General features: G+C 34.6%; 1 protein-coding gene across 1 annotated transcript in view; it reads right to left on the reverse strand.

Moving 5' to 3' along the window:
* Window positions 1–26881, reverse strand: part of SCLT1 (sodium channel and clathrin linker 1) — a gene marked incomplete at its 5' end in the record, with an annotated part of 255805 nt that overhangs the window by 227959 nt on the left and 965 nt on the right. Inside the window, 1 exon segment of the mRNA XM_082653872.1 lies at window positions 9100–9167. Coding sequence (XP_082509998.1) covers window positions 9100–9167 — 68 coding nt within the window.

Consider the following 26881-nt stretch of genomic DNA (forward strand, 5'->3'; position numbering starts at 1 on the left):
CTGTTTACTAAAACAGATGGCAGGTGAGATTTAGTCAGTGGGATATAGTTTGCTAAGCCCTGAATTAGAAGATGGCTTGAGAGGGTCTCTTAGGAGGGAAAAAAAAGGCTTCAAACCATCAATATCTTGCAGAGACTATGGAGTTTAGATTCACAGGATACCAAAGTATACCAAGTGTGAATTCTAACCTTAAAACTAACAATTACATGACAATTTGTTTTCCAGTTGTAGTGATTATACTGTCACTTATTAAATTAAATCCAAACTGATCAACTTACAGTACATTTCCAGCTGTAATGATTAGACTATCACTTCACACCAATCACACTAACAAAAACAAAATGAGTGACAATGCCACCTGTTGGATGTTTCAAAATCAGCACTCTCATACACCATGAAATGGAATGAAAACTAGTACAATCACCTTGAAGAGCCCTCTTGCAATTTCTAGTAAATCTGAAGATGAGAAAACTCCAATTTTAAGTATTCAACCTAAAAAAACTCTCACATCTGTATACGGAGACATGTTCAAGAATGTGTTTAAGCATTACAGCAAGATGAAAAACTTGTACAAAACTTAAATGTCCTTCAACAAGGGAATGGATAACTAAATTGTGGTACAGTCATACGATGGAATGCAGTAGACAGCAGTTACAGTGCATGAACTGGTGATATATGCATCAAATATTTTAAAATAATGTTGAACAAAAAAAGCAAGTTTTGCCAAAGGACACATATAGTGTATCACTTATATTTAATTTAAAAACCTGCTAAATGATACAACAAAATGATTTCATATATGAGCATATTTAGTAAAATTATTAGTGCATGTATAGTACTGAAAACACTTCTGTTCACATGGATCCAGAAGAACTATGAAATGGATTATACTAAAAGAAAGGTAGCCTTCCAGAGAGAACTTGATGAGTTAAGGAATAAATGCATCCAACCGGCTATGTAACTTCAAGGAGTGATTTATTCAATCCAAGACCACTGAAAACTTTATTGTAATTTTTAAAGAATTAATTGAGAGACAAGTGATATTTTAACTTTCAATTTTTCAATAGTTTAAAAGCTTCTTGGGATAACTAAATACAGTCAGCCCTTGAACAACTTGGCGGGTAGAGGTGCTGATCAGCAGCCGAAAACCCACATAACTGCTATCTCTGCCTCAAAAACAAAGGAACTGATAAATGACTCACTCAAGGGTAGGAAGCTGAAACAATCTGGATAGAATCAGGACTCAAATCTTAGTCCTTTTGATTCCACATATTGTAATATCTAACCTAACACAAACCTTTGCCCATACTTACCTAATTTAAAGATTTGCAAAATGAAAATACAGGTACTGTAATTTTTGGAAAAAGTCTGCAGCTAAGAGGACTCTCACAGTTCAAAGGTCAACTGTAGTTTAAACTTTAAAAATATTACTTCTCAAATTTCTTAGAAATTTTTATAAAATCAAAATCAACTACCAGTGTTATGACTGATAGTTGAAGATGGCTGACATTTTGCAAAATAATAATTCAAGCCCTTATTATCCTCCCACCCATCAATTATGTTTCCTAGTTGTGATTCTTATCACATGTTTCTCTCCACTTTAATCTACCTTATAGGCACCATGCCTGTACTATTATTTTATCAAGAGTCTAACACAATAACTTATTTACAATAGATGCACAATAAATTAGTGATAAATAAATGAATTTCTTCCAGATTATTCAGAAAACCATTCTTCTAAAAATTATTTAGTAATCTTCTAGTGCTTATTAAATTAAATCCAAACTATTAAACTAAACCATTCAATGTCCTCTACAATGTGGAAACAACCTACCCTTCCTAATGTTACTTTCAATTACTTCTTCACATATGTGAAAGAATTACACAAACTGAAGTATGTTTTAGCCGCTAAATACAACTCTCATTTTCTCACCTCCTTTGGCTTCTCATCATGCCAATGGGTCCATTTGCAGTCCTCTTCACCACCCCCTCAGTGCTCTTCACCACCCCCTCATTGAAGTTCTTTCAAAATCCTACCTATTTATCAGTGCCCAGCAACTATGCCTCACATCCTTCAGGAAACTTTCCCAGATTTCTCCAACTATATATGATCTCCTTTTTTCTCTTAATACTCATATTTGGTTTTAAATTTCTTAAGATTCAAATAAGATGCCTTTTACCTAATTATTTAATATTTCTCATCCCATATTTTCATTAGTCTCTAAGTTCCTTTGAAATCGTTATTTTATTTTACATACCTTTATATTGCTAAAGCCCCTGGCACAGTGCCTTACATAAAGATGGTGCTCAATATATATTGGTTAAAGTGAATTCTGTGAAGACACTGCTCCATAACTATTTTCTAATGATAGTTGCTAAGGAAATACAAATATAAGAATAGATGACCCAATAATCTAAAGTAATTATAAAAGCTATAAGATTCTGAAAATAAATGTAATAAAAACATAAGAAAAATTTTTGAAAATAAAAATACAGATTCAGCAATCCCTTCCCACTTCTAGCAAAACTAGAGACCAAGTGGGAAAAAATCAGGTTGGGAAAATAAGATTGAAATTGACTATAAAGCATTTATAAGACTTTTTATAGTCTCTAAAACAAAATTTAAACTATACTAAAGAAAAGAAACATTTATAGAATTTTATGAATCTTGAAAAATGGATACTGTACAATTAATTTCTATCTATTTTGATCTCAAGATGACTTCCTGAGATGACAGTGATGATATATCACAGAAAGAATGTCAATAATATTTGATTGTAGTCAGGTAAACAAATTTTCTGGACACTTTTCTTCCTCTAATTAACAAAACTACATACTCTCTAAGTACTGTAATTACAGTTCTGAATGTTTAATTTTGTGCCCCTGACTCTAATCATTATCACTGGCTATCAAATAAGTAAATGGCATCCTTTCCTCTATCTTTTGGAAGAAAATAAAGTATAGGTCGATTAGCATTTTGTGAAGGTGTTCTCATACATTTTAGAGGGTTGCAGCAAACCCCTACACCTTTCATTCATATGTGAGGAGACTGATTTTCATCATTTATCAATAAAGGTTGATGTACAACCTAAGAAATTGATAGACTTACACTCAGACTCTTTAAAGTACTGAATTATTGATTTTCTATCTTCATCAATGGGATGATGCAAAATCAACTCTTCAAGGTTTTACCTGAGTAATTCATCACCTGGGGAGTTTAGAACTGCACTGTCTAACACAATAGCCATAAGCCACATTAGTCTATTCAAATTTAAATTTCATTTTTCAAGTGAAAATTAGATAAAAGACCTGTCAGTTGTGCTAGCCTAATTTCAAGTGCGTAAAAGCCCCATGTGACACTGGCTACTGTATTGAACAGTACAGAATTATATATTTCCATGATCACAGGAAGTTCTACTGAACAGCACTGGTCTAGAAAGCTAATAATTTGACTTAAATAGTAAAAGTGGTTTGTTATATTTTATCTATCAAGTGTTACATTTTTAAACTCATGATCAACAGGAGTAGCCCTACTATTCCTTCAATGTAAATTTCCAATAACTATTATTTGATTACAATTAGACCAGCTCTTATATACTATACAAGACATGTCAAATTTCTTCCTGCCTCAGAGCCTCTTTTTGGTCCATTCTTTGACTTGTTCTTCACTTTCAGTGCCAACTTGAATGTTAACTGCCTTAGAGAAGCCTTCTCTGACCTTTCTACCAAAAACGGGTCTCGGCCACCACCACACAACATGCACTTTAATCTTTATCTCAGCACCGTTTATTTTGTTCATAGGTTATCACAGTTTTCATTTATTCATTCATTCATATTCTTCCATTGAAGGAGGATCCTTTGTCTATCTTATTCATAGCTCTGTCCCCAGAGCTTACCTAGCACAGTCATGCACTCAAAATTTATTGAATTAACACATTAATGTTTGCTGAATCAGTGAATAAATGTGCACAATGACTGTCTTTCCCCTCCACAACCAACTCATAACTCCACTGACACACTTTTATATTTATTTCTTCCTTCCTCTTCTTTCTAGTTTATGTTATTTCTTTTCTTTCCCAGCAGACTCTCTCAATTTTTTTTTTAACTTTAATTTTGAGTTCAAGGGGTAACAAGTAGAAAAAGAAGTCCCAAGACACTTTTAGGAGAGTTTTCAGAGAAAATAAACTTATTTTTAATATTCCACCCTGTTCCTCCAGCAAGTACAAAGAGAACAAAAACACTAATCCTACCCTTCAGTACACACATACTAGTGTGGTATAGGTTACAAAGAGGATTTAATTAGCTTGCATGTGAGAAAAGGCAGGGATTTAAGGGGGAATAAAAGTAGGACGAAAGAAATGGGAAAAAAAGGTATATTTCCCACTCACCTTCTTGAATAAAATATTTTTCTTATCTTTGAATATTTGTCATCCAGTGCCTACTACTACACTCTTAGAAAGTAATGTGACTTGAAATACTTTTTATTTATATAGAAAACACAACATAGTCAAAGAAAGACAACTAAATTTCACAACAACCTGAAGGGATCATTCAAGAAACTAGTTACTTAAAGTATTTTTAGTACATATATACAATGGAATATTACTTAGCCATAAGAAAGAATGAAATAAACCCAATCAAAAAATGGGCAGATGATCTAAATAGACATTTCTCCGAAGAAGACATACAGATGGCCAAAAAGCACATGAAAAGATGCTCAACATCACTAATTATTAGAGAAATGAAAATCAAAACTACAATGAGGTATCACCTAACACCAATCAGAATGGTGATCATCAAAAAATCTACAAACAATAAATGCTGGAGAGGGTGTGAAGAAAAGGAAACCCTCTTACACTGTTGGTGGGAATATAAATTGGTACAGCACTATGGAGAACAGTATGGAGGTTCTTTAGAAAACTAAAAATAGAGCTACCATATGATCCAGCAATCCCACTCCTGGCATATATCTGGAGAAAACCATAATTTGAAAAGATGCATGTACCCCAATGTTCACTGCAGCACTTTTTACAATAGACAGGACATGGAACCAACCTAAATGTCCATCAACAGAGGAATGGATAAAGAAGATATGGTACATATATACAATGGAATATTACTCAGCCATAAAAAAGAATGAAATAATGCCATTTGCAGCAACATGGATGGACCTAGAGATTCTCATACTGGGTGATGTAAGTCAGACAGAGAAAGACAAATATCATATGATATCGCTTATATGTGGAATCTAAAATATGGCACAAATGAACTTATTTACAAAACAGAAATAGAGTCACAGATGTAGAAAACAAATTTATGGTTACCAGGGGGGAAAAAGGGAGGCAGGAATAAATTGGAAGACTGGATTGACATATACACGCTACTATATATAAAATAGATAACTAATAAGGACCTAGTGTATAGCACAGGGAAGTCTACTCAATACTCTGTAATAACCTACATGGGAATACAATCTAAAAAAGCGTAGATATAGGTATACGTATAACTGATTCACTTTGCTGTACACCTGAAACTAACACAACATTGTAAATCATCTATACTCCATAAAAATTTTTAAAAAAAGGCAAACAACCCATTTTTTTAAATGGGCAAAATATTTAAACAGGAACGTCAGAAAAGAGAACATCCAAATGGCCAATAAGCATATGAAAATATTCTCAACATCACTATTCATCAGGGAAATGCAAAATAATGCCATTATACTAAGTGTTAAAAAAGAAATAACAAGCCCCAAATGGGGTCACCCACCCCCCATCACAGCAAACCAAGCCAGTTTCAACCCCTCCCAGAGATGTGACCTTTAAAACAGTCCAACTGAGGGCTTCTCTGGTGGCACAGTGCTTGAGAGTCCGCCTGCCGATGTAGGGGACACGGGTTCGTGCCCTGGTCCGGGAAGATCCCACATGCCGCGGAGCGGCTGGGCCTGTGAGCCATGGCCGCTGAGCCTGCGCGTCCGGAGCCTGTGCTCCGCAACAGGAGAGGCCACAGCAGTGAGAGGCCCGCGTACCGCAAAACAAACAAACAGACAAACAAAAAAAACAGTCCAACTGAAATTTCCTGAGAAAGACCCCTGCGGTTCCGGTCCTGGTAGAAGACCTGGCCTGAAACAATCCTTTCTTTTCACTTACTAATACCTTTTCGCTCCCTCCCTTCCTTCTACCTATAAAAGCCTTCCATTTTGTACAACCCCTCCTGGTGCTGCTGATTCTTAAATTTTGGAATAAAGCCATTAGTTCTTCAAAAAATAAAAAAGAATGAAATAATGCCATTTGCAGCAACATGAATGGACCTAGAGATTATCATACTAAGTGAAGTAAGTCAGACAGAGAAAGACAAATACCATATGATGTCACTTATATGTGGAATCTAAAAAGATGATACAAATGAACTTACCTACAAAACAGAAACAGACTCACAGACTTCGAAAACAAACTTATGGTTACAAAAGGGGAAAGGTTTGGGCGGGGGGAGATAAATTAGGAGGTTGGGATTAACAGATACACACTACTATATATAAAATAGATAATCAACAAGGACCTACTGTATAGCACAGGGAACTCTACTCAATATTCTATAATGACCTATATGGGAAGAGAATCTGAAAAAGAATGGATGTGTGTGTGTGTGTGTATATATATATATATGTATATATATACACACAAAAGAATGGATATATGTGTGTATATATATATGTATATATAGGAATCACTTTGCTGTACATCTGAAACTAACACAATGTTGCAAATTGACTATACTCCAATATAAAATAAAATTAAAGTAAATAAAATGAAGTATCTTTAAAAAGTTACATACAATTATAGGAAGGGAAAAGGTTTTTTTTTAAGATGAATGAATTATGAACCAAATATATTAAATATATGAGCTATTCAACACATTGGAAGACTCCAACTTTCTGTTTAAATCCACAGAATTTATGTATCATTAGTTATTATAAAGGTATCCTGTATTTTCCTAAGAAATAATGCTATACAAAAAATCTTAAGGCAATCCACAGAACTTACTTTGATCCAAAAGAAGTCTAAATGATCATTATGTAGTAATAGTACTAAAGAATTTTAACTACCATTTATAATATAGTTTCTGGAGAAAATTATGTTTGAAGTACCAACTTAAAATGTAAGAAATAAATATCAAACTCCTGCAGGTTTGTTTTTTTTGATACTGGAAAAAGGTTTCATAAGATATGTCCACTTAACACAAGAGCTGGCAATTTTATGGTACCTAGTGTGAGAAAGAAGGGACAGTTCATTGGGACTTTATTTTGAAAAACAGAACTAAAAGGCATGAACTGTTTGTATTTCCCAAGCTGATCATGACTTTTTACATCTCCACTTTCACTGTATTTGGCACACAGACCTCAAATAATTTTGGAAGATATGTAGGTAGGAGGGAAGAAGAGGAAAGATACAGCTGTTTAATTAATCCTACAAATATTTATTGAGTATCTAACAAGAATTGTTCTAGGAACTTGGGAAATGCAGCTGAACAAAAAGGGCAAACAATTTATGAAGAATTTCTGTTGCTAGTAGCAACAACTAAAGTTACAGTGACAAGAGATCTGAGCCAGTGCTCCTGGGTCCCATTTACTCTCTGATAATGAACAGTTTAACTCCTACTTCTATGTCTTCCTTTAGTACAAAATAAACAGAAAACAAAAACAAAACAACAACAAAGAAAGAAATTCCTCCTGAGCATTTTATCAGAAACCAGAATAATGCTTCTGGGGTGAAAAATCCCCAAGGATGCACTACATATGACCAAGGATATGGACGTTTCTGCTAGAAAGCAGATTAAACTCGCTTTCATGCTCTCATATCACCTCCCACTCACTAGTGCAAACTACCCAGTGAAAGGCAAGACCCATGAGGACTAGAGTCTTGAGACAGCAACATGTTCTGAAGAGATGGTAGACTGCAAAGGAATCAGGCAGTAACAATATACTAACACTAAAAATAAGAAATAGAAATCTAGATTTGACTTATGACTACAAGAATAGTACATGTAAGAAGAATGTGTACCTTCAAATAATTAAAGGAGCTATATAATTTCACTGAAGAGTACACTACTAAATAAGGGAAAACTTTTCCCTACTTGGTATGTTACCATCAGGCTTTAATTAATTATAATCACAGTACACAATGCAGGGACACTTAAAGGGCTATGGAGAGTCATTATTTTTTCTGGTAAAACCATCTTTCATAATCAAGTCAGACACAGATTCCAGGAAATATGATGCAATTCCATGCCCAGAGGTCTTCTCAGGCTTTAAAATCAATCTTTTGTTTGAATCCTCCCTCTTCAGGCATATTCTATATGACATTAAGCAGAAGCAAAAGAACCTAAGAATCTAAGCAAAATTTAGAGGCTACTGGATTATGAAAGATTTTCTATCACCTAGTATCTTAAAAACAACTTCCTTTTAATTTCTTAAAAGCAATTTCAGTTTTAATTACAAGATTTATTTATGCCAAAAGCAAACCAATTCTTTATTGATTCAGTGGATAACTACCACTAACCTAGGAGATATTTTTCTTTTAATATCCTATAACTCAGAGTCCACCAGTAAGTATACCTTATTGGTCAAAAAAAATTTTTTTAACACAATATTTAAATTAAAAAAATACGCCAAGAAAAAAATATTAAAACTATACCATATATTATTTACTGTTTTGAGTTAGTTTATGCTCTGCCATAATTTATAAGAATTCAGAGTTAAAGTTTACAGTTGGATGTATCTTGAGAAACCTATTTAGGATGTTTCAAAAATCTAATGAATTCTCATTTTAGAACTCAGACATTTTAACACTATACATAATACGTAATCTCAGACTCCGGAGGGAAAAACACAATTTCTATGGTCAAAGAATTTACAGTCATTAAATAAAAACAAGTTTTCCTCCTTACAAGAATCAAAGTTGTAAGCAAACTTTTAAAGTGCTATGGGCCACTTCACATGGAATAATCCTAGGTAGCATTTATTCTACATTTGTATTCATGTTGAGATGTTTACAACCAAATTTGTACTTAATTTGTTAGGCCTCAATTTAATTTACATACCTGTACCGATGAATATTTGAAAAAATTTTCCATTTGATACCGTCTAAGAACTTCATTTAGCCTTTGATCTGAAACAAAGAAGAACCAATTTGTAGTTAATTGGGTAATGTTCAACTTTTAAAAAGTAGAAATAAAGTAGATATTATTTGATACATCTAATGCAAAACTGCTAGTCGCCACTGTTGTTCAAAATAAAATGAATCATCAATCTCAACACACCATTTTAGAATTTAAAATTTAGAATTTAAAACTAGGCCATTCTATATGGCCTAAGCCAAATAAGTACTACCAATGGGAAAAAGAACAGCTACAAAGAACTAATTTTTCTGCTCCTATAAATTTTAATTCTCAGTCTCTCCTGGTTTGCTCTTCAGGTTACTAAAGTCAACAAAATATTCTCCACGTTTATTTTTTTATTCCTGCTACTAGAAGTGAAAAGAGTTGGAAAGACAAGGCTAAACCATTCCTGTTTAGAAGTTAAAATCTGCTGGAATTCTCTTCCAGGACAAACCTCCACACAGAGGAGAAACTGCAGGACAAAGTATCCAAATTAAGCAGGAATGGGCAAGAGACAATGGAAAAGAAGGTCCAGAAGAGCTCAGAACTCTCAGCAAGTACAAGGTAATATTTTTATTTGAAGCAAGAAAAGCAACATACAATAGAACATAGCACCCAACAAATATACAAAACTCATTCTTTCAAGATCACATGGAACATTTAAAACTGATAATTTCCTGACAAAAGGGTAAGTCTCTTTTAAGTTTTTGAATATTCAAGTGGGATTTATCTCAGGGATGCAAGGATTTTTCAACATTCACAAATCAATCAATGTGATACATCACATTAACAAACTGAAGAATAAAAGCCATATGTTCATCTCAATAGATGCAGAAAAATCTTTCGACAAAATTCAACAATGATTCATGATAAAAACTCTCCAGAAACCAGCCACAGAGGGAACATATCTCAACACAATAAAGGTCATATATGACAAACCCACAGCTAACTTCATCCTCAAAGTATTTCCTCTAAGATCAGGAACAAGACAAGGATGCCCACTTTCACCACTTTTATTCAACATAGTTTTGGAAGTCCTAGCCATGGCAATCAGAGAAGAAAAAGAAATAAAAGGAATACAAATTGGAAAAGAAGAAGTAAAACTGTCACTGTTTGCAGTTGACATGATACTATACATAGAGAATCCTAAAGATGCCACCAGAAAACTACTAGAGCTAATCAATGAATTTGGTAAAGTTGCAGGATACAAAATTAATATACAGAAATCTGTTGCATTTCTATACATTAAAAACAAAGTATCAGAAAAAGAAATTAAGCAAACAATCCCATTTACCACTGTATCAAAAAGAATAAAATACCCAGGAATAAACCTACCTAAGGGGGCAAAAAACCTGTATTCTAAAAACTATAAGACACTGACGAGAGAAATTGAATACACAAACATATGAAAAGATATACTGGGTTCTTGGATCAGAATAATCAATACTGTTAAAATGCCCATACTACTCAAGGCAATCTACAGATTCAATGCAATCCCTATCAAAATACCAATGGCACTTTTCATAGACCTAAAACAAATAATTTTAAAATTTGCATGGAAACACAAATAGCCAAAACAATCTTGAGAAAGAAGAACAGAGGTGGAGGAATCATGCTCCCTGACTTCAGACTATACTACAAAGTTACAGTAACCAAAACAGTATTGTACTGGCACAAAAGCATAGATCAATGGAACAGGATAGAGAGCCCAGAAATAAACTCATACACTTATGGTCAATTAATCTATGACAAAGGAGGCAAGACTATGCAATGGATAAAAGACAGTTTCTTCAATAAGTGGTACTGGGAAAACTGGACAGCTACATGTAAAAGAAGGAAATTAGAACATCTCTAACACCATATACAAAAATAAACTCAAAATGGTTTAAAGAGCTAAATGTAAGAGTGAAAGCCATAAAACTCCTAGAGGCAAACAAAGGCAGAACATTCTTTGACATAAATTGCAGCAATATTTTTTGGATCCTTCTCCTCAGGCAAAGGAAATAAAACCAAAAATAAACAAATAGGACCTAACCAAACTTAAAAGCTTTGCACAGCAAAGGAAACCATCAACAAAATGAAAAGAGAACCTATTTAATGAAATATTTGCAAATGATATGCCTGATAAGGGAATAATATCCAACATATATAAACAGCTCATACAACTCAACATCAAAAATACAAATAACCTGATTAAAAAGTAGGTATAAGTAGTGAATAGACATTTTTCCAAAGAGGAAATGTAGATGGCCAATAGGCACATGAAAAGATGCTCAACATCACTAATTATCAGGGAAATGCAAACCAAAACCACATTGAGAGATCACGTCACACCTGTCAGAATGGTTATCATCAAAAAGAACACAAATAACAAATGTTGGCCAGGATGTGGAGAAAAAGGAACACTTGTACACTGTTGGTGGGAATGTAAATTGGTGCAGTCACTGTTAAAAACAGTATGAACGCTTCCCAAAAAACTAAATATTGAACTACTATATGACCCAGCAATTCCACTCCTGGGTATATAAAATCACTAATTCGAAAAGATACATGCACTCCAATGTTCATAGCATGCATTATTTAAAAAAAAAATTTTATTGGGGTATAACTGATTTACAATGTTGTGTTAGTTTCAGGTGTACATAGAGCATGCATTATTAACAATTGCCAAAATATGGAAGCAACCTAAGTGTCCATCATCAGATAAATGGATAAAGAAGAGAATACAACTCAGCCATAAAATGAAGGAAATTTCCCCATTTGCAGCAGCATGGATGGACTTGGAGGGCATTATGCTAAGTGAAATAAGTCAGACACCGAAAGACAAATACTGCATGATATCACTTATATGGGGAATCTAAAAAAATACAACTAGTGAATATAACCTAAAAGAAGCACACTCACAGATATAGAGAACAAACTAGTGGTTACCAGTGGGGAAAGTGAAGAGGGGAGGGCAATATTGGGGTAGGGGAGTAAGAGGTACAATTATTAGGTATAAGCTACAGGGGTATATTGTACAACATGGGAAATACAGCCAATACTTTATAATAACTATAAAGAGTATAACCTTTAAAAATTGTGAAGCACTAAAAATTGTACACCTGTAACTTATATAACACTGCACAGCAGCTATACTTCAATAAAAAAAGAAGAAAAACTAAAAATTAAAATAAATAAATAAGAGTAAGTCTCAACAACTTTCAAAAGACTGAAGCTGAAGAGGAGAATATACTACTCTAAAATATGCCTCTTTGTCATAAGGATTATTTTAGCCTGGTAATTTTTAAGAAACAGCAGAATAGAAAAAGCTCTGAAAACTGAGTAGAAGTTACCATTTTGTAAAAGACATTTACATTTATAAGGGAAAACTCCATTTGTAAGCACGTCTCCCTCTCTATACCAGAAAGAGAAAGATGACTCTAAATTTCTAGAAACTCTTTATGAATAGAGAAGGTAATGACTTAAATTTGCTTAACTACTTTACTCCTGTTTACTGTGTTTTTCCTGGTAATTTCTCATCTCTTCTTTTGTCTTTATCTGAAGATGTTATTTAAGATTGTAGCTTGGGCCATTTGAAGGAGTTTTTCTCAGTTTTCCCAGGTCTCTAATGTATACAGAAGGTAAATGTTATTAAACTTGTTTGTTTTTCTCCTATTAGTCTGTCTTTTACTATAGGAGGTCCCAGGCAACAACCTAGAAGGGTAGAGGAAAACTATTTTTGCTCCCCTGCAAAGCCAAAGAGGTCCTATTACCTGATAATAGCACAGTTAGGCTAGAATGAAGAACCAAAAACTACAGGAAAAATCTCCATAATGTAAGAAATTACTTTTCAATAACCTATTGGCCTCAGGATGAATTACACGACAAACTTAAAAGTATTTTGAACTCGATGATAGTGAAAATGCTGTACCTCAAAACTTAAAGAGGAAAAATCCCCTGCACAGCAAAGAAAACTATCAATAAAATGAAAAGGCAACCTACTGAATGGGAGAAAATAATTGCAAATCATATATCTGAAAAGGGGAACAGATCTAAAATAAACAAAGAACTCACACAACTCAGTAGCGAAAAAAAAAACAAACAACTGGATTAAAAAATGGACAGAAGACCTGAATAGACATTTTTCCAAAGAAGACATACAGATGGCCAATAGACACATGAAATGATACTCATCATTAATCATCAGGAAAACACAAATCAAAACCACAACAAGATATCACCTCATTCCCATTAGAATAGCTATTATCAAAAAGACAAGAAATAACAAGTGTTGGTAAGGATGTGGAGATGGGTACTGTTTGTAGAAATATAAACTGGTGCAACTACTATGAAAAACAGTATGTAGGTTTTGGTTCCTCAAAAAACTAAAAACATAATTCACATGACCCACCAATTCCACTTCTGAGTATTTATCTAAAGAAAATTAAAACACTAATTTGAAAAGATATGCACCCCCATGTTCATTGCAGCATTATTTATAATAGCCAAGATATGGAAACAACCTAAACATCCATTGTTGGATGAGTAGATAAAGAAATTGTGGTATATGGAATATTACAATGGAATATTACTCAGCCATAAGAAAAGAATGAAATCTTGCCCTTTGTGACAATATGGGTGGACCCTGAGAGCACGATGCTAAGTGAAATAAGTAACAGAGAAAGACAAATACCATATGAAAAGAGAGAAACCAAGGTCACTGACACAGGGAAGAGATTGGTGGTTTCAAGAAGTGGAGGATGGGGGCAGGGAGAGGCAGGGAAAAATGGATGAACTGGTTCTTTTTTTAAAAAAAAATAAATTGAATAAATCTTTTAAAAAGAAAAAAGATATGAAACATTCTTGAAAGCAATGAAAGAAAAATAAATCAATTGAGATATATTCCTTGCTCATCATCAAAAGCCACAATATTATTAAAATGTCAATTCTTCTTAAATTGATTTAAAGATCCAGTACAATTCCAATAAAAGCCATTCTGTAGATATGGACAAACTTGTTTTAAACATTGCATTGAGTAGTCTAGACAACATTGATGAAGAAGTTGATGAACTCACACTTCTCAATTTCAAGATTTACTAGAAAGCTAAAATAATCAAGAGAGCATGGTATTTGAAACAAACAGACACAAAGATAAACAGAACAGACAGAGCCCACTAGTACACCTATGAAAATTCAGACAACTTGACGTTGGTCAAAGGAATAAAGGCACATTAATACAGAAAGTACAGACTTTTAGTGTTTAGTCATCATCAACAAATGATGAGGGTACAAATCGATGACCATAAGAAAATAAAGACACAAACTCTGTACCATAGACATAAATTCATTCAAAATCATTCATTGTCTTAAATACAGAGTACAGAACTATAAAAATTATAGTGGAAAACTTGGGAGAAAATCCACATGAGTTCTAGTATTGATAATTAGTTTTCATATCCAACACAAAAAGCACAATCCATGAAAGAAAAAATATTGATAATGTGGACTTTATTAAATTTAAACTACTTACTCTATGAAGGACAATGTTCAAAGAATGGAAAGACAAGCCCCTGACTACGAGAATATATTTTCAAAACACATAACTGAAGAAAGATTTGCATGCAAAATACTCAAAGAACTAGAAAAAATTCACAATAAGAAAAACATACCAAATTAAAACAAATATGGCAATATGAGTAGACACCTTACAGAATAATATATACAGATGAGAAATAAGCATGTATAAGTTGATCAACATTAGGAAATCATTGGAAAACGATAAGCACTGTGCATTGGGGAAAAGCAAATTAAAATAACAATGAAATATAGGGACATATGTATACATATGGCTGATTCACTTTGGTGTGCAACAGAAACTAACACAGTGTTGTGAAGCAATTATACTCCAATAAAGATCTACTCAAAAAAATAACAATGAGATGCCCTACCCATAAAACTAAAATAAAAAATAAAATAAAATATAGGTGGAAATGTAACAAGAATAGCTAATATTTTGCGAAAGAACCGGGGCGGGGGGACTTGTTCTACCAGGTATCAAGATTTATTATAAAACTATAGGCATTTGGACTGTGTGACAGTCATATAAGAATAAACAAAACTGACCAATGGAAGAGAATCCAGGATCCAGAAGTATACCCATGTATATATGAGCACTTGAATTGTGATCAAAGGGGCATCCAGAGCACTGAGGGGAGAAGGACAATCTTTTTGTAAGTGGTTCTAGATCAGCTGGATACGCTCATGGAAAAGAACAAAACATCACCCATAAAAATCAATTTTATGTGAAATGAAGATCTAACTGTGAATGCCAAAAAAATAAATTCTAAAACAAAACAAAAAGAATGTCTCTATAGCCTTAGGATAGGGAAAGATTTTTTTAATCAAAACACAAAGACACTAATCATAAAAGAAAAAATGACAAACTGGACTACGTTAAAATTAAGAACTTCTGTTCATCAAAAAGAGACTGTTAAGACAGTAAAAATGCAAGCCACAAACATGGAGAAGGTATTTCCAACACCTATAACTGACAAAGGGCTTATTTCTAGAATATACAAAGAACTTCTATCAGTTAAAAGGCAGGCAATCCTATAAACACAGTGGTAAAAAGACTTAATTAGTATTTCACAAAAAGGTTACCCAGGTGCCCAACAAACATAGAAAAGCTGTCAACCTCATTAGACATCAGGAAAATACAAGTTAAAATTACAATAAAATAAAGAGCTAAGGCTAAAAGACAAATGCTGGTGACAACGTGGAATAAAGAAAACTCCCATACACTGCTGGTGGGAGTGTAAATTAGTAGAATTTTAAACACAAATATAATTCCTAGGAATATACCCAACCAAAATATGTGCACTTGAGCTCCAAGGGCCATGACAAAAAATGTTGGTAACAGCATTATTCTCAATGGCCCCCAAACTGGAAACAACTGCAAGTATCTATCAAAAGAAGAATAGATGAAAGTGATAAATTTATAAACTAGAATATTCTGTAGCAATGAAAATGAACATACTACATCTACATTCAAGAGTATGAATAAATCTCAAAAACATAATATTAAATAAAAGAAGCCAAACACAGAAGGACGCATGGTTTATGATTCCATTGATATAAATTTCAAACACAGGCAAAACAGTTTTTACAGTGTAAAATTGAAGATATTAGTTATCTTTGATTATCTTTGGGGAGGAGGACATGGGTATGATCACAAGAGGGCTTCTGGGGTGCTAGCAATGTTCTGTTTTTTGACCTGGGTTATGGTTATATGAGTTTTGAGCTTTGTAATAATTCTCTTAGCTTTATATTTGTTTTCTCTATTTTCTGCATGTTACACATTAGCAAATATACATATATATGCACATATATATTAACTATATATACAAATAAATTAAAAAATATAAAATTACACACACAAAATGTATACATTCTACACTGTTAACTTCAGATAACAGTTTCTTCCTTGAAAGCACACATAATTTGGTGGAGAAATATGACATATATGTGATTTTGATAAAGGAATAAGTAATTATAAAGTATTAATAATTTAAATCATTTTAACTTTGAGTTTAGAAGGAATTATTCCTTTTTTTATTGTTACCCTCGGAACTTTTAAGAGAGTTACCTGACACATAGCACTAAAATTAGGATCTAGTTTCTGCTTATTACTCTTCTCTCACAGTCTCAAAAGGAGGTTGGAGATAAGGCCAGGGATATAATAATTCCAATACAAACTACTTCTTTTCTTTCCTGATAGGGTTTTAAATAAGAAAAAACACTAAATCTGATGTCTCAGTAAATAAAATAGGTTAAAAAGTCAATTGTGTATTAATGAGAGAAAACAATCTTCATAGACTGACTTTAATCTGGAGCAAATTTTACTATAACTTAAATCTACCATTTCCTTCATTGAACAAGCACTTATCTCATTGTTTAATTTGCATTTTCTGGATTACTGATGAGATTGACATTTTCATATGTTTAGTAGCTCTTCAGGTTTTATTTTTTGTAAATGACCTATCATATTCTTTACCATTTTTCTATTAGTGTGAATGTATTTTTGTTTGTGAAAACTTTTTAAATTGTGAATGGTAATCAACTCTTCATTATATTTATTATAAATATATTCTCCTTTCTTGTGGCTGGGCTAGTCATTATATTGATGATGTTTCTTGTGATATCCAAGTTTTTATTTCTAATGTCGTCTATTCATATATATTTTTCTTTCAGTCAAAAATGTTTGTCTCTTTAAGAAATCTTCTATGATCCTGAGATCAAAAAGACACCCTCTTAAAATTTTTTTCTGAAAGTTTAAAGAGAATTTATTCCTTCAATCAATCTGGAGATAATTTTTCTACATGGTGTGAGAAAGTATCTTTATTATTTTTTCTTTCCCATTTGGATACCCAATTATCGTAGCACCATTTGTTGAACAGCCTATCCTTTCCCACTGATTCAAGTCGCCTGTTCTTTCAGATAACAAATGTCTGGAGATGTATGTGTTTGTTTCTGTGCTAACTGATCTATGTACTTATCGATCTGCCAATATAATATTGATTTAATAACTGGATATTTATAATCAGTCTTAATAGCTGGTAAAATAAAATTTCCCACCTTGATGCTCTTTAAAACTCTTTTGGCTACTCCTAGCTCATCAACATAGATTTTAGAACCATGTTGTCAAATCTAGGTTTGGGATTGCATTGAATCTACCCATTAATTTGTGGGGAAATTGACATGTTTACTATATTGAGTGCTCTAATCCATAAATTTGATATGTTGCTCCATTAATCTAGGTCTTCTCTTATGTACCGAATAATTTTCTAATGCTAACTAACCTTCCGTTGGTGGGATGAACCCAGCATGAAGATAATTGTATGTATATTATATATCTATGCACACACAAACACACACATGAACTTATATTCATTGATGGACTCAATTTATTAATATTTTATTTAGGATTTTAGTTTCTGTGTGCATAAGTAAAACAGGCCTATAATTTTCTTTCATGCAAGTGTATTTGCTGGGTAGTAAAGAAGACAGACACTAGGTTCAAACTAGACTGCCTGGGTTCAAATCCCAGCCCAATTACTTATTAGTTATGAGATAACCTTGAAACTGTGGTGGTACTTATCCAGGAGGTTTTTATCTATGGTTATTGAACAGATGGGTATGAGAACTGTAAAATCAAACTCAGGATAAGGTGTTACCAGGCATGTACTACAGAAAAGCAGGGGCATAATCACATTAAGATTACTTACAAGAGAACAGATGAACCAACGGGAAACTGTTACAGCCTATGTAAGAAAGTAGTAAAAACAAACTGGGAAGGAGTTAAGGAAATGGAAGAAAATGAAGGTTTCAAAGAATAGAGGTCTCAATGAGGTCAAAGAATAGTTATAGTGGGAGTAAGATATTCGTGTTTAAGATTTCAAAAGTAGGGCAAATTAAATAGGACTTCTGCTTATGCTCAAGATAAAGTAAAATGGTCCACTTTCCCACCTGACACACCAAAAAAAACAAATGAAACAATGGTTTGCCAGGCAAACACACATCAGACACTGATAATGACAGACACAAAACAAATGAAGTAAGGCCTGTGATTGTCCCAGCTTACTGACTTGAGCAACATTTCTGGCCACAGAACAAGGAGGGAAAATGCAGGCAGAGATCAGCAAATCCTTTGAGCTAAGGAGATGAAGCTGAGACTCAGTGGAAACCAAGTAAACTAGAGTTGGCAGGACAAACAATAGGAGAGAAAGCTGTACAGAGAGAGAACTCCATATATATAAGATCTGTGAAGGGTCTGTCTTGCATAAACAAAAGAGTACTAACTCTTTATTAAAGCAATTGATTTTACAGTTTAAAATCTTCCCACAAAGAAAGCTCTAGATCCAGTTGGCTTCACTGGTAAATTCTACCAAACATTTAAGGAAGAAATAATACCAATTCTACACAAACGTCTTCCAGAAAACTGAAAAGGACAAAGTATTTTTCCAAGTAATTCTGAGGCCAGCATTACTTGATACCAAAACCAGACAAAGACATTAGAAATTTTTTTTTTTTTAAAGGCTTCAAGGGACTTCCCTGGTGGTCCAGTGGGTAAGACTCTGCGCTCCCAAGGCAGGGGGCCCAGGTTCAATCCCCAGTTGGGGAACTAAGAGCCCACATGCTGTGACGCGACAAAAAAAATTTTTTTAAAAAAGGTGTTATGTACACAGATGTTAAGATTTTAAATAAACTTTTTAGATAATCAAATTCAACAATATATAAAAAAGATAATACATTAGGACCAAGAAGAGTTTCTCTCAAAAAGGCAGGTTTAACATTGAAAAGTAATCTATATAAATCACCCTATTAAAAAACTAAAAACGGAAAAAACATCTGTTCATCTCAATAAATGCAGAAAAAGCATTTGGAAAAATAATCCAACACTCATTCTGATAAAAACTCTCAGAAAACTGGGAATAGAAATGAACATCCTCAACCTAATAAGAACATCTATGAGGGCTTCCCTGGTGGCGCAGTGGTTGAGAGTCCGCCTGCCAATGCAGGGAACACGGGTTCGTGTCCCGGTCCGGGAAGATCCCACATGCCGCTGAGCGGCTGGGCCCGTGAGCCATGGCCGATGAGCCTGCGCGTCCGGAGCCTGTGCTCCACAACAGGAGAGGCCACAACAGTGAGAGGCCCGCGTACTGAAAAAAAAAAAAAAAAGAACATCTATGAAAAAACTACAGCTAGTATCATATTTAATTTTGAAAAACAGATGCTTTCTACCTAAAATCAGCAACAACACAAGGATGTCCACTCCAACCACTTCCGTTCAACAATGTACGCAAGGTTCTAGCCAGCACAATAAAGCAAGAAAATGAAATGAAAGGCAACCAGACTGGAAAGGAAGAAGTAAAACCATCTCCATTTACAGATGAAAAGATTGTCAATGCAGAAAATCTGATGAACTCCATATAAAACCTACTAGAATAAGCGAGCTTTCAAAGATGCTACGGTAAAACACACACACACACACTCACGCACAAAAAGTATTTCTATATACTAGCAATGGTAATTCAGAAATTGAAAGTAAAAGAATAATACCATTTACAACAGTATCAAAAACAGCAATACACAGGGATAAATCTGACAAAATATGTGCAAAACCTATATACTAAAAATTATAAAATATTACTAAGAAAAAATTAAAGAAGAGCTATATCAATCAAGACATATATTTTTTCATTTGTCAGAGGACTCAATATCATTAAATGAATTCTACACAAATTGATCAAGAAAGTCAATACAATGCCTATCAAAATCCCAGCACCTTTTTTTGTAGCACTTGACAAGCTGATTCTCAAATGTATACAGAAGTGCAAAGGACCTATGATAGTCAAAACAACTGTGAAAAAGAACAAATCTGAAAGGCCAACACTATCTGACTTACTATAAAACTGTAATAATCAAGAGAGTAGGATACTGGTTTCCAGATAATCAACAGAACAGAAACGGATCTACACAAATATGTACAACTGATTTTTAACAGATACAAAGGTAATTTAATGGAGAAAGGACAGTCTTTTTAATTGGGCATCCATATACAAAATAAGTGAACCTTGACCTTTACCTTACACCTTGTACAAAATTTAACTCAAAATGTTTCATAGATTTGAATGTAAAACCTAAAACTACAAAACTTCTAGAAGACCACAGAAGACCACATAGAAGATAATCTTTGTAGCCTTGAGTAAGGCAAAGATTTCTTAGATATGACACATCCATAAAAGAACAAATTGAAGAATTGAACTTCATCAAAATTAAAAACTTCTGCTCGGTGAAAGACACTCTTAAGAGAATGAAAAGAAAGAAAGAAAGAAAGAAAAAGAATCCATCCCTACTGGTTATAACACCCACTACAATAATGAATTTTTCACTCCTTAGTTTGATACAAAAGTCCCTCTTTTTTTTTTTTTTTAGCAGAGGAAACACAATCACTTGTTTTCTTTTTAACATCTTTACTGGAGTACAATTGCTTTACAATGGTGTGTGAGTTTCTGCTTTATAACAAAGTGAATCAGCTATACATATACATATGTTCACATATCTCTTCCCTCTTGCATCTCCCTCCCTCCCACCCTCCCCATCCAACCCCTCTAGGTGGTCACAAAGCACTGAGCTGATCTCCCTGTGCTATGCAGCTGCTTCCCACTAGCTATCTATTTTACTTTTGGTAGCGTATATATGTCCATGCCACTCTCTCACTTTCTCACAGCTTACCCTTCCCCCTCCCCATATCCTCAAGTCAGTTCTCCAGTAGGTCTGCATCTTTATTCCTGTCTTGCCCCTAGGTTCTTCATGACTTTTTTTTTTTTTTTAAGATTCCATATATATGTGTTAGTATACGGTATTTGTTTCTCTCTTTCTGACTTACTTCACTCTGTATGACAGACTCTAGGTCCATCCACCTCACTACAAATAACTCAATTTCGTTTCTTTTTATGGCTGAGTAATATTCCATGTGTATATATGTGCCACATCTTCTTTATCCATTCATCGGTTGATGGACACTTAGGTTGCTTCCATGTCCTGGATATTGTAAATAGAGCTGCAATGAACATTTTGGTACATGACACTTTTTGAACTATGGTTTCCTCAGGGTATATGCCCAGTACTGGGATTGCTGGGTCATATGGTAGTTCTATTTGTAGTTTTTTAAGGAACCTCCATACTGTTCTCCATAGTGGTTGTATCAATTTACATTCCCACCAGCAGTGCAAGAGGGTTCCCTTTGCTCCACACCCTCCCCGCATTTATTGTTTGTAGATTTTTTGATGATGGCCATTCTGACCAGTGTGAGATGATATCTCATTGTAGTTATGATTTGCATTTCTCTAATGATTAATAATGTTGAGCATTCTTTCATGTGTTTGTTGGCAGTCTGTATATCTTCTTTGGAGAAATGTCTATTTAGGTCTTCTGCCCATTTTTGGATTGGGTTGTTTGTTTTTTTGATATTGAGCTGCATGAGCTGCTTGTAAATTTTGGAGATTAATCCTTTGTCAGTTGCTTCATTTGCAAATATTTTCTCCCATTCTGAGGGTTGTCTTTTGGTCTTGTTTATGGTTTCCTTTGCTGTGCAAAAGCTTTGAAGTTTCATTAGGTCCCATTTGTTTATTTTTGTTATTATTTCCATTCCTCTAGGAGGTGGGTCATAAAGGATCTTTCTGTGATTTGTGTCATAGAGTGTTCTGCCTATGTTTTCCTCTAAGAGTTTGATAGTGTCTGGCCTTACATTTAGGTCTTTAATCCATTTTGAGTTTATTTTTGTGTATTTTGTGTATTTTGTGGTGTTAGGGAGTGTTCTAATTTCATACTTTTACATGTACCTGTCCAGTTTTCCCAGAACCACTTACAGAAATACAAAGGATCATGAGAGATTACTACAAGCAACTCTATGCCAATAAAATGGACAACCTGGAAGAAATGGACAAATTCTTAGAAATGCACAACCTTCTGAGACTGAACCGGGAAGAAAGAGAAAATATGAACAGACCAATCACAAGCACTGAAATTGAAACTGTGATTTAAAATCTTCCAACAAACAAAAGTCCAGGACCAGATGGCTTCACAGGCAAATTCTATCAAACATTCAGAGAAGAGCTAACACCTATCTCAAACTCTTCCAAAATATAGCAGAGGGAGGAACACTCCCAAACTCATTCTACGAGGCCACCATCACCCTGATATCAAAACCAGACAAAGATATCACAAAGAAAGAAAACCACAGGCCAATGTCACTGATGAACCGTAGATGCAAAAATCCTCAACAAAATACTAGCAAACAGAATCCAACAGCACATTGAAAGGATCATACACAATGATCAAGTGGGCTTTATCCCAAGAATGCAAGGATTCTTCAATATTTGCAAATCAATCAATGTGATACACCATATTAACAAACTGAAGGAGAAATACCATATGATCACCTCAATAGATGCAGAGAAAGCTTTTGACAAAATTCAACACCCATTCATGATTAAAACCCTCCAGAAAGTAGGTATAGTGGGAACTTTCCTCAGCAAAATAAAGGTCTCAATGGTGAAAACATAATCGTCCTCAATGGTGAAAAACTGAAACCATTTCCACTAAGATCAGGAACAAGACAAGGGTGCCCACTCTCACCACTCTTATTCAACATAGTTTTGGAAGTTTTAGCCACAGTAATCAGAGAAGAAAAAGAAATAAAAGGAATCCAAATCGGAAAAGAAGAAGTAAAGCTGTCACTGTTTGTAGATAACATGATACTATACATAGAGAATCCTAAAGATGCTACCAGAAAACTACTAGAGCTAATCAATGAATTTGGTAAAGTAGCAGGATAAAAAATAAATGCACAGAAATTTCTAGCATTCCTATACACTCATGATGAGAAATCTGAAAGTGAAATTAAGAAAACACTCCCATTTACCATTGCAACAAAAAGAATAAAGTATCTATGAATAAACCTACCTAAGGAGACAAAGACCTGTATGCAGAAAATTATAAGACACTGATGAAAGAAATTAAAGTTGATACAAATAGATGGAGAGATATACCATGTTCTTGGATTGGAAGAATCAACATTGTGAAAATGACTATACTACCCAAAGCAATCTACAGATTCAATGCAATCCCTATGAAACTATCACTGGCATTTTTCACAGAACTAGAACAAAAAATTTCACAATTTGTATGGAAACACAAAAAACCCCGAATAACCAAAGCAATCTTGAGAAAGAAAAACAGAGCTGGAGGAATCAGGATCCCTGACTTCAGGCTACACTACAAAGCTACAGTAATCAAGACAGTATGGTACTGGCACAAAAACAGAAAGATAGATCAATGGAACAGGATAGAGAGCCCAGAGATAAACCCACACACATATGGTCACCTTATCTGTGATAAAGGAGGCAGGAATATACAGTGGAGAAAGGACAGCCTCTTTAATAAATGGTGCTGGGAAAACTGGACAGGTACATGTAAAAGTATGAGATTAGATCACTCCCTAACACCATACAGAAAAATAAGCTCAAAATGGATTAAAGACCTAAATATAAGGCCAGAAACTATCAAACTCTTAGAGGAAAACATAGGCAGAACACTCTATGACATACATCACAGCAAGATCCTTTTTGACCCACCTCCTAGAGAAATGGAAATAAAAATAAACAAATGGGACCTAAAGAAACTTAAAAGCTTTTGCACAACCAAGGAAACCATAAACAAGACCAAAAGACAACCCTCAGAATGGGAGAAAATATTTGCAAATGAAGCAACTGACAAAGGATTAATCTCCAAAATTTACAAGCAGTTCATGCAGCTCAATAACAAAAAAACAAACAACCCAATCCAAAAATGGGCAGAAGACCTAAATAGACATTTCTCCAAAGAAGATATACAGACTGCCAACAAACACATGAAAGAATGCTCAACATTATTAATCATTAGAGAAATGCAAATCAAAACTACAGTGAGATATCATCTCACACTGGTCAGAATGGCCATCATCAAAAAATCTAGAAACAATAAATGCTGGAGAGGGTGTGGAGAAAAGGGAACACTCTTGTACTGCTGGTGGGAATGTGAATTGGTACAGCCACTATGGAGGACAGTATGCAGGTTCCTTAAAAAAACTACAAATAGAACTACCATATGACCCAGCAATCCCACTACTGGGCATATACCCTGAGAAAACCATAATTCAAAAAGAGTCATGTACCAAAATGTTCATTGCAGCTCTATTTACAATAGCCAGGAGATGGAAACAACCTAAGTGCCCATCATCGGATGAATGGATAAAGAAGATGTGGCACATATATACAATGGGATATTACTCAGCCATGAAAAGAAATGAAATTGAGCTATTTGTAATGAGGTGGATAGACCTAGAGTCTGTCATACAGAGTGAAGTAAGTCAGAAAGAGAGACACAAATACCGTATGCTAACACATATATATGGAATTTAAGGAAAAAAATGTCATGAAGAACCTAGGGGTAACACAGGAATAAAGATGCAGACCTACTGGAGAACTGACTTGAGGATATGGGGAGGGGGAAGGGTGAGCTGTGACAAAGCGAGAGAGGCATGGACATATATACACTACAAAACGTAAGGTAGATAGCTAGGGGGAAGCAGCCGCATAGCACAGGGATATCAGCTCGGTGATTTGTGACTGCCTGGAGGGGTGGGATAGGGAGGGTGGGAGGGAGGAAGATGCAAGAGGGAATAGATATGGGAACATATGTATATGTATAACTGATTCACTTTGTTATAAAGCAGAAACTAACACACCATTGTAAAGCAATTATACCCCAACAAAGATGTTAAAAAAAAAAAAAAAAAGACAGTATGGTACTAGCACAAAAACAGAAATATAGATCAATAGACCAGGATAGAAAGCCCAGAGATAAACCCACGCACATATGGTCACCTTATCTTTGACAAAGGAGGCAAGAATATACAAGTCCCTCTTTGAACAGGTCCTTAAGGACTATCATGTCTCCTTTATCAGATGGAGGTAGAAGAATGGTGTACGGCAAATATGCCAGGACAAATGAAAGGAGGCCAAAATCAACAGAAGGCAATGACGGTAAGGTCAGAGGTAAGTGGGAAAAGGGTAAGCTTTCTACATTTACCTGAACTGGTGTTCAGCTGGTCAACTAATGGGGTCACCCACCAGCTATACCTGGCATGTGAGATCCAGTTATAGGAAAAAAGGGGAGGTTCACAGACGTCTAACACTCCTTCTCATCTCTTCATGCAAACCCTACCATTCCATGCTCCAATTTCCTGAATAAGTAGTTATTTCAAGCCTCCGAGCCTTTGCTTCTTCTGCTCCCTCTGTCTGAGGATTCCCTTCTTCCATGCCCTTGTCTTCTGGTGAACTCATTTTTCAAGAAATAATTTACTATGCTTCTACCGTTCTCTCTGGTATTTGGACTTCAGTTTTATTTAAGAATTGTTGCTGGTGAATTCCTCTAAAACTCATAGTTTATGAGTGCCTCAGGAACTCTCCCCACCCCAACCAAACTACTCAACACCAATTCTTGTCCCACACCACTCAGATGGTGGCCAGCCAGTCCTCCTTATGGGATAAGGGATATTCCCACTTCAAACCTAAGAAATAATGCTAATGTTATAGTATCATTATAATGTCATTAATGATTTTAGGTAATATAAACTGTGCACTTAAAATGTGCTAGACACCATGCTAAGTGCTTTATTTGCATCATCTCATTTAATCCTCACAACAACCCCATGAGGGTTATTGTGCTATTATACCCATTTTACAAATGAAAAAATTGAGGTATAGTGAAGCTAAGTAACTTGCCCAAGGTCAAAGACCTAGAAAGAGAGCTAAAATATGAGCCCAGACAGACTGAATCCAGAGGCTGAGGTCTCAACCACTGGTCTATGATGCTTCCGAAACGGAATGTACCACTTTTTTCCTACTTTCTCCATTGCTCAAGCAAGCCAAAAACCTGAGTTGCCCTGTACCTCTTTCTTCCAAATCCCTTCATCTCCAATCTCACTGAACCTATCTTAGTTCACTTCTTACCTGGATAATGACAACAATTGCCTAACTGCACTCTGCTATAATGCATGTTCCTCATAACAGCCAACTGGGCTTTTCAAATAAATCACAATCTGATCAGGTTACTCCCAACTGAATTCCTTTCAGTGATT

This window comes from Grampus griseus, assembly GCF_964374135.1.
Source record: "Grampus griseus genome assembly, chromosome: 4".
NCBI classification, from domain to species: Eukaryota; Metazoa; Chordata; class Mammalia; order Artiodactyla; family Delphinidae; genus Grampus; species Grampus griseus.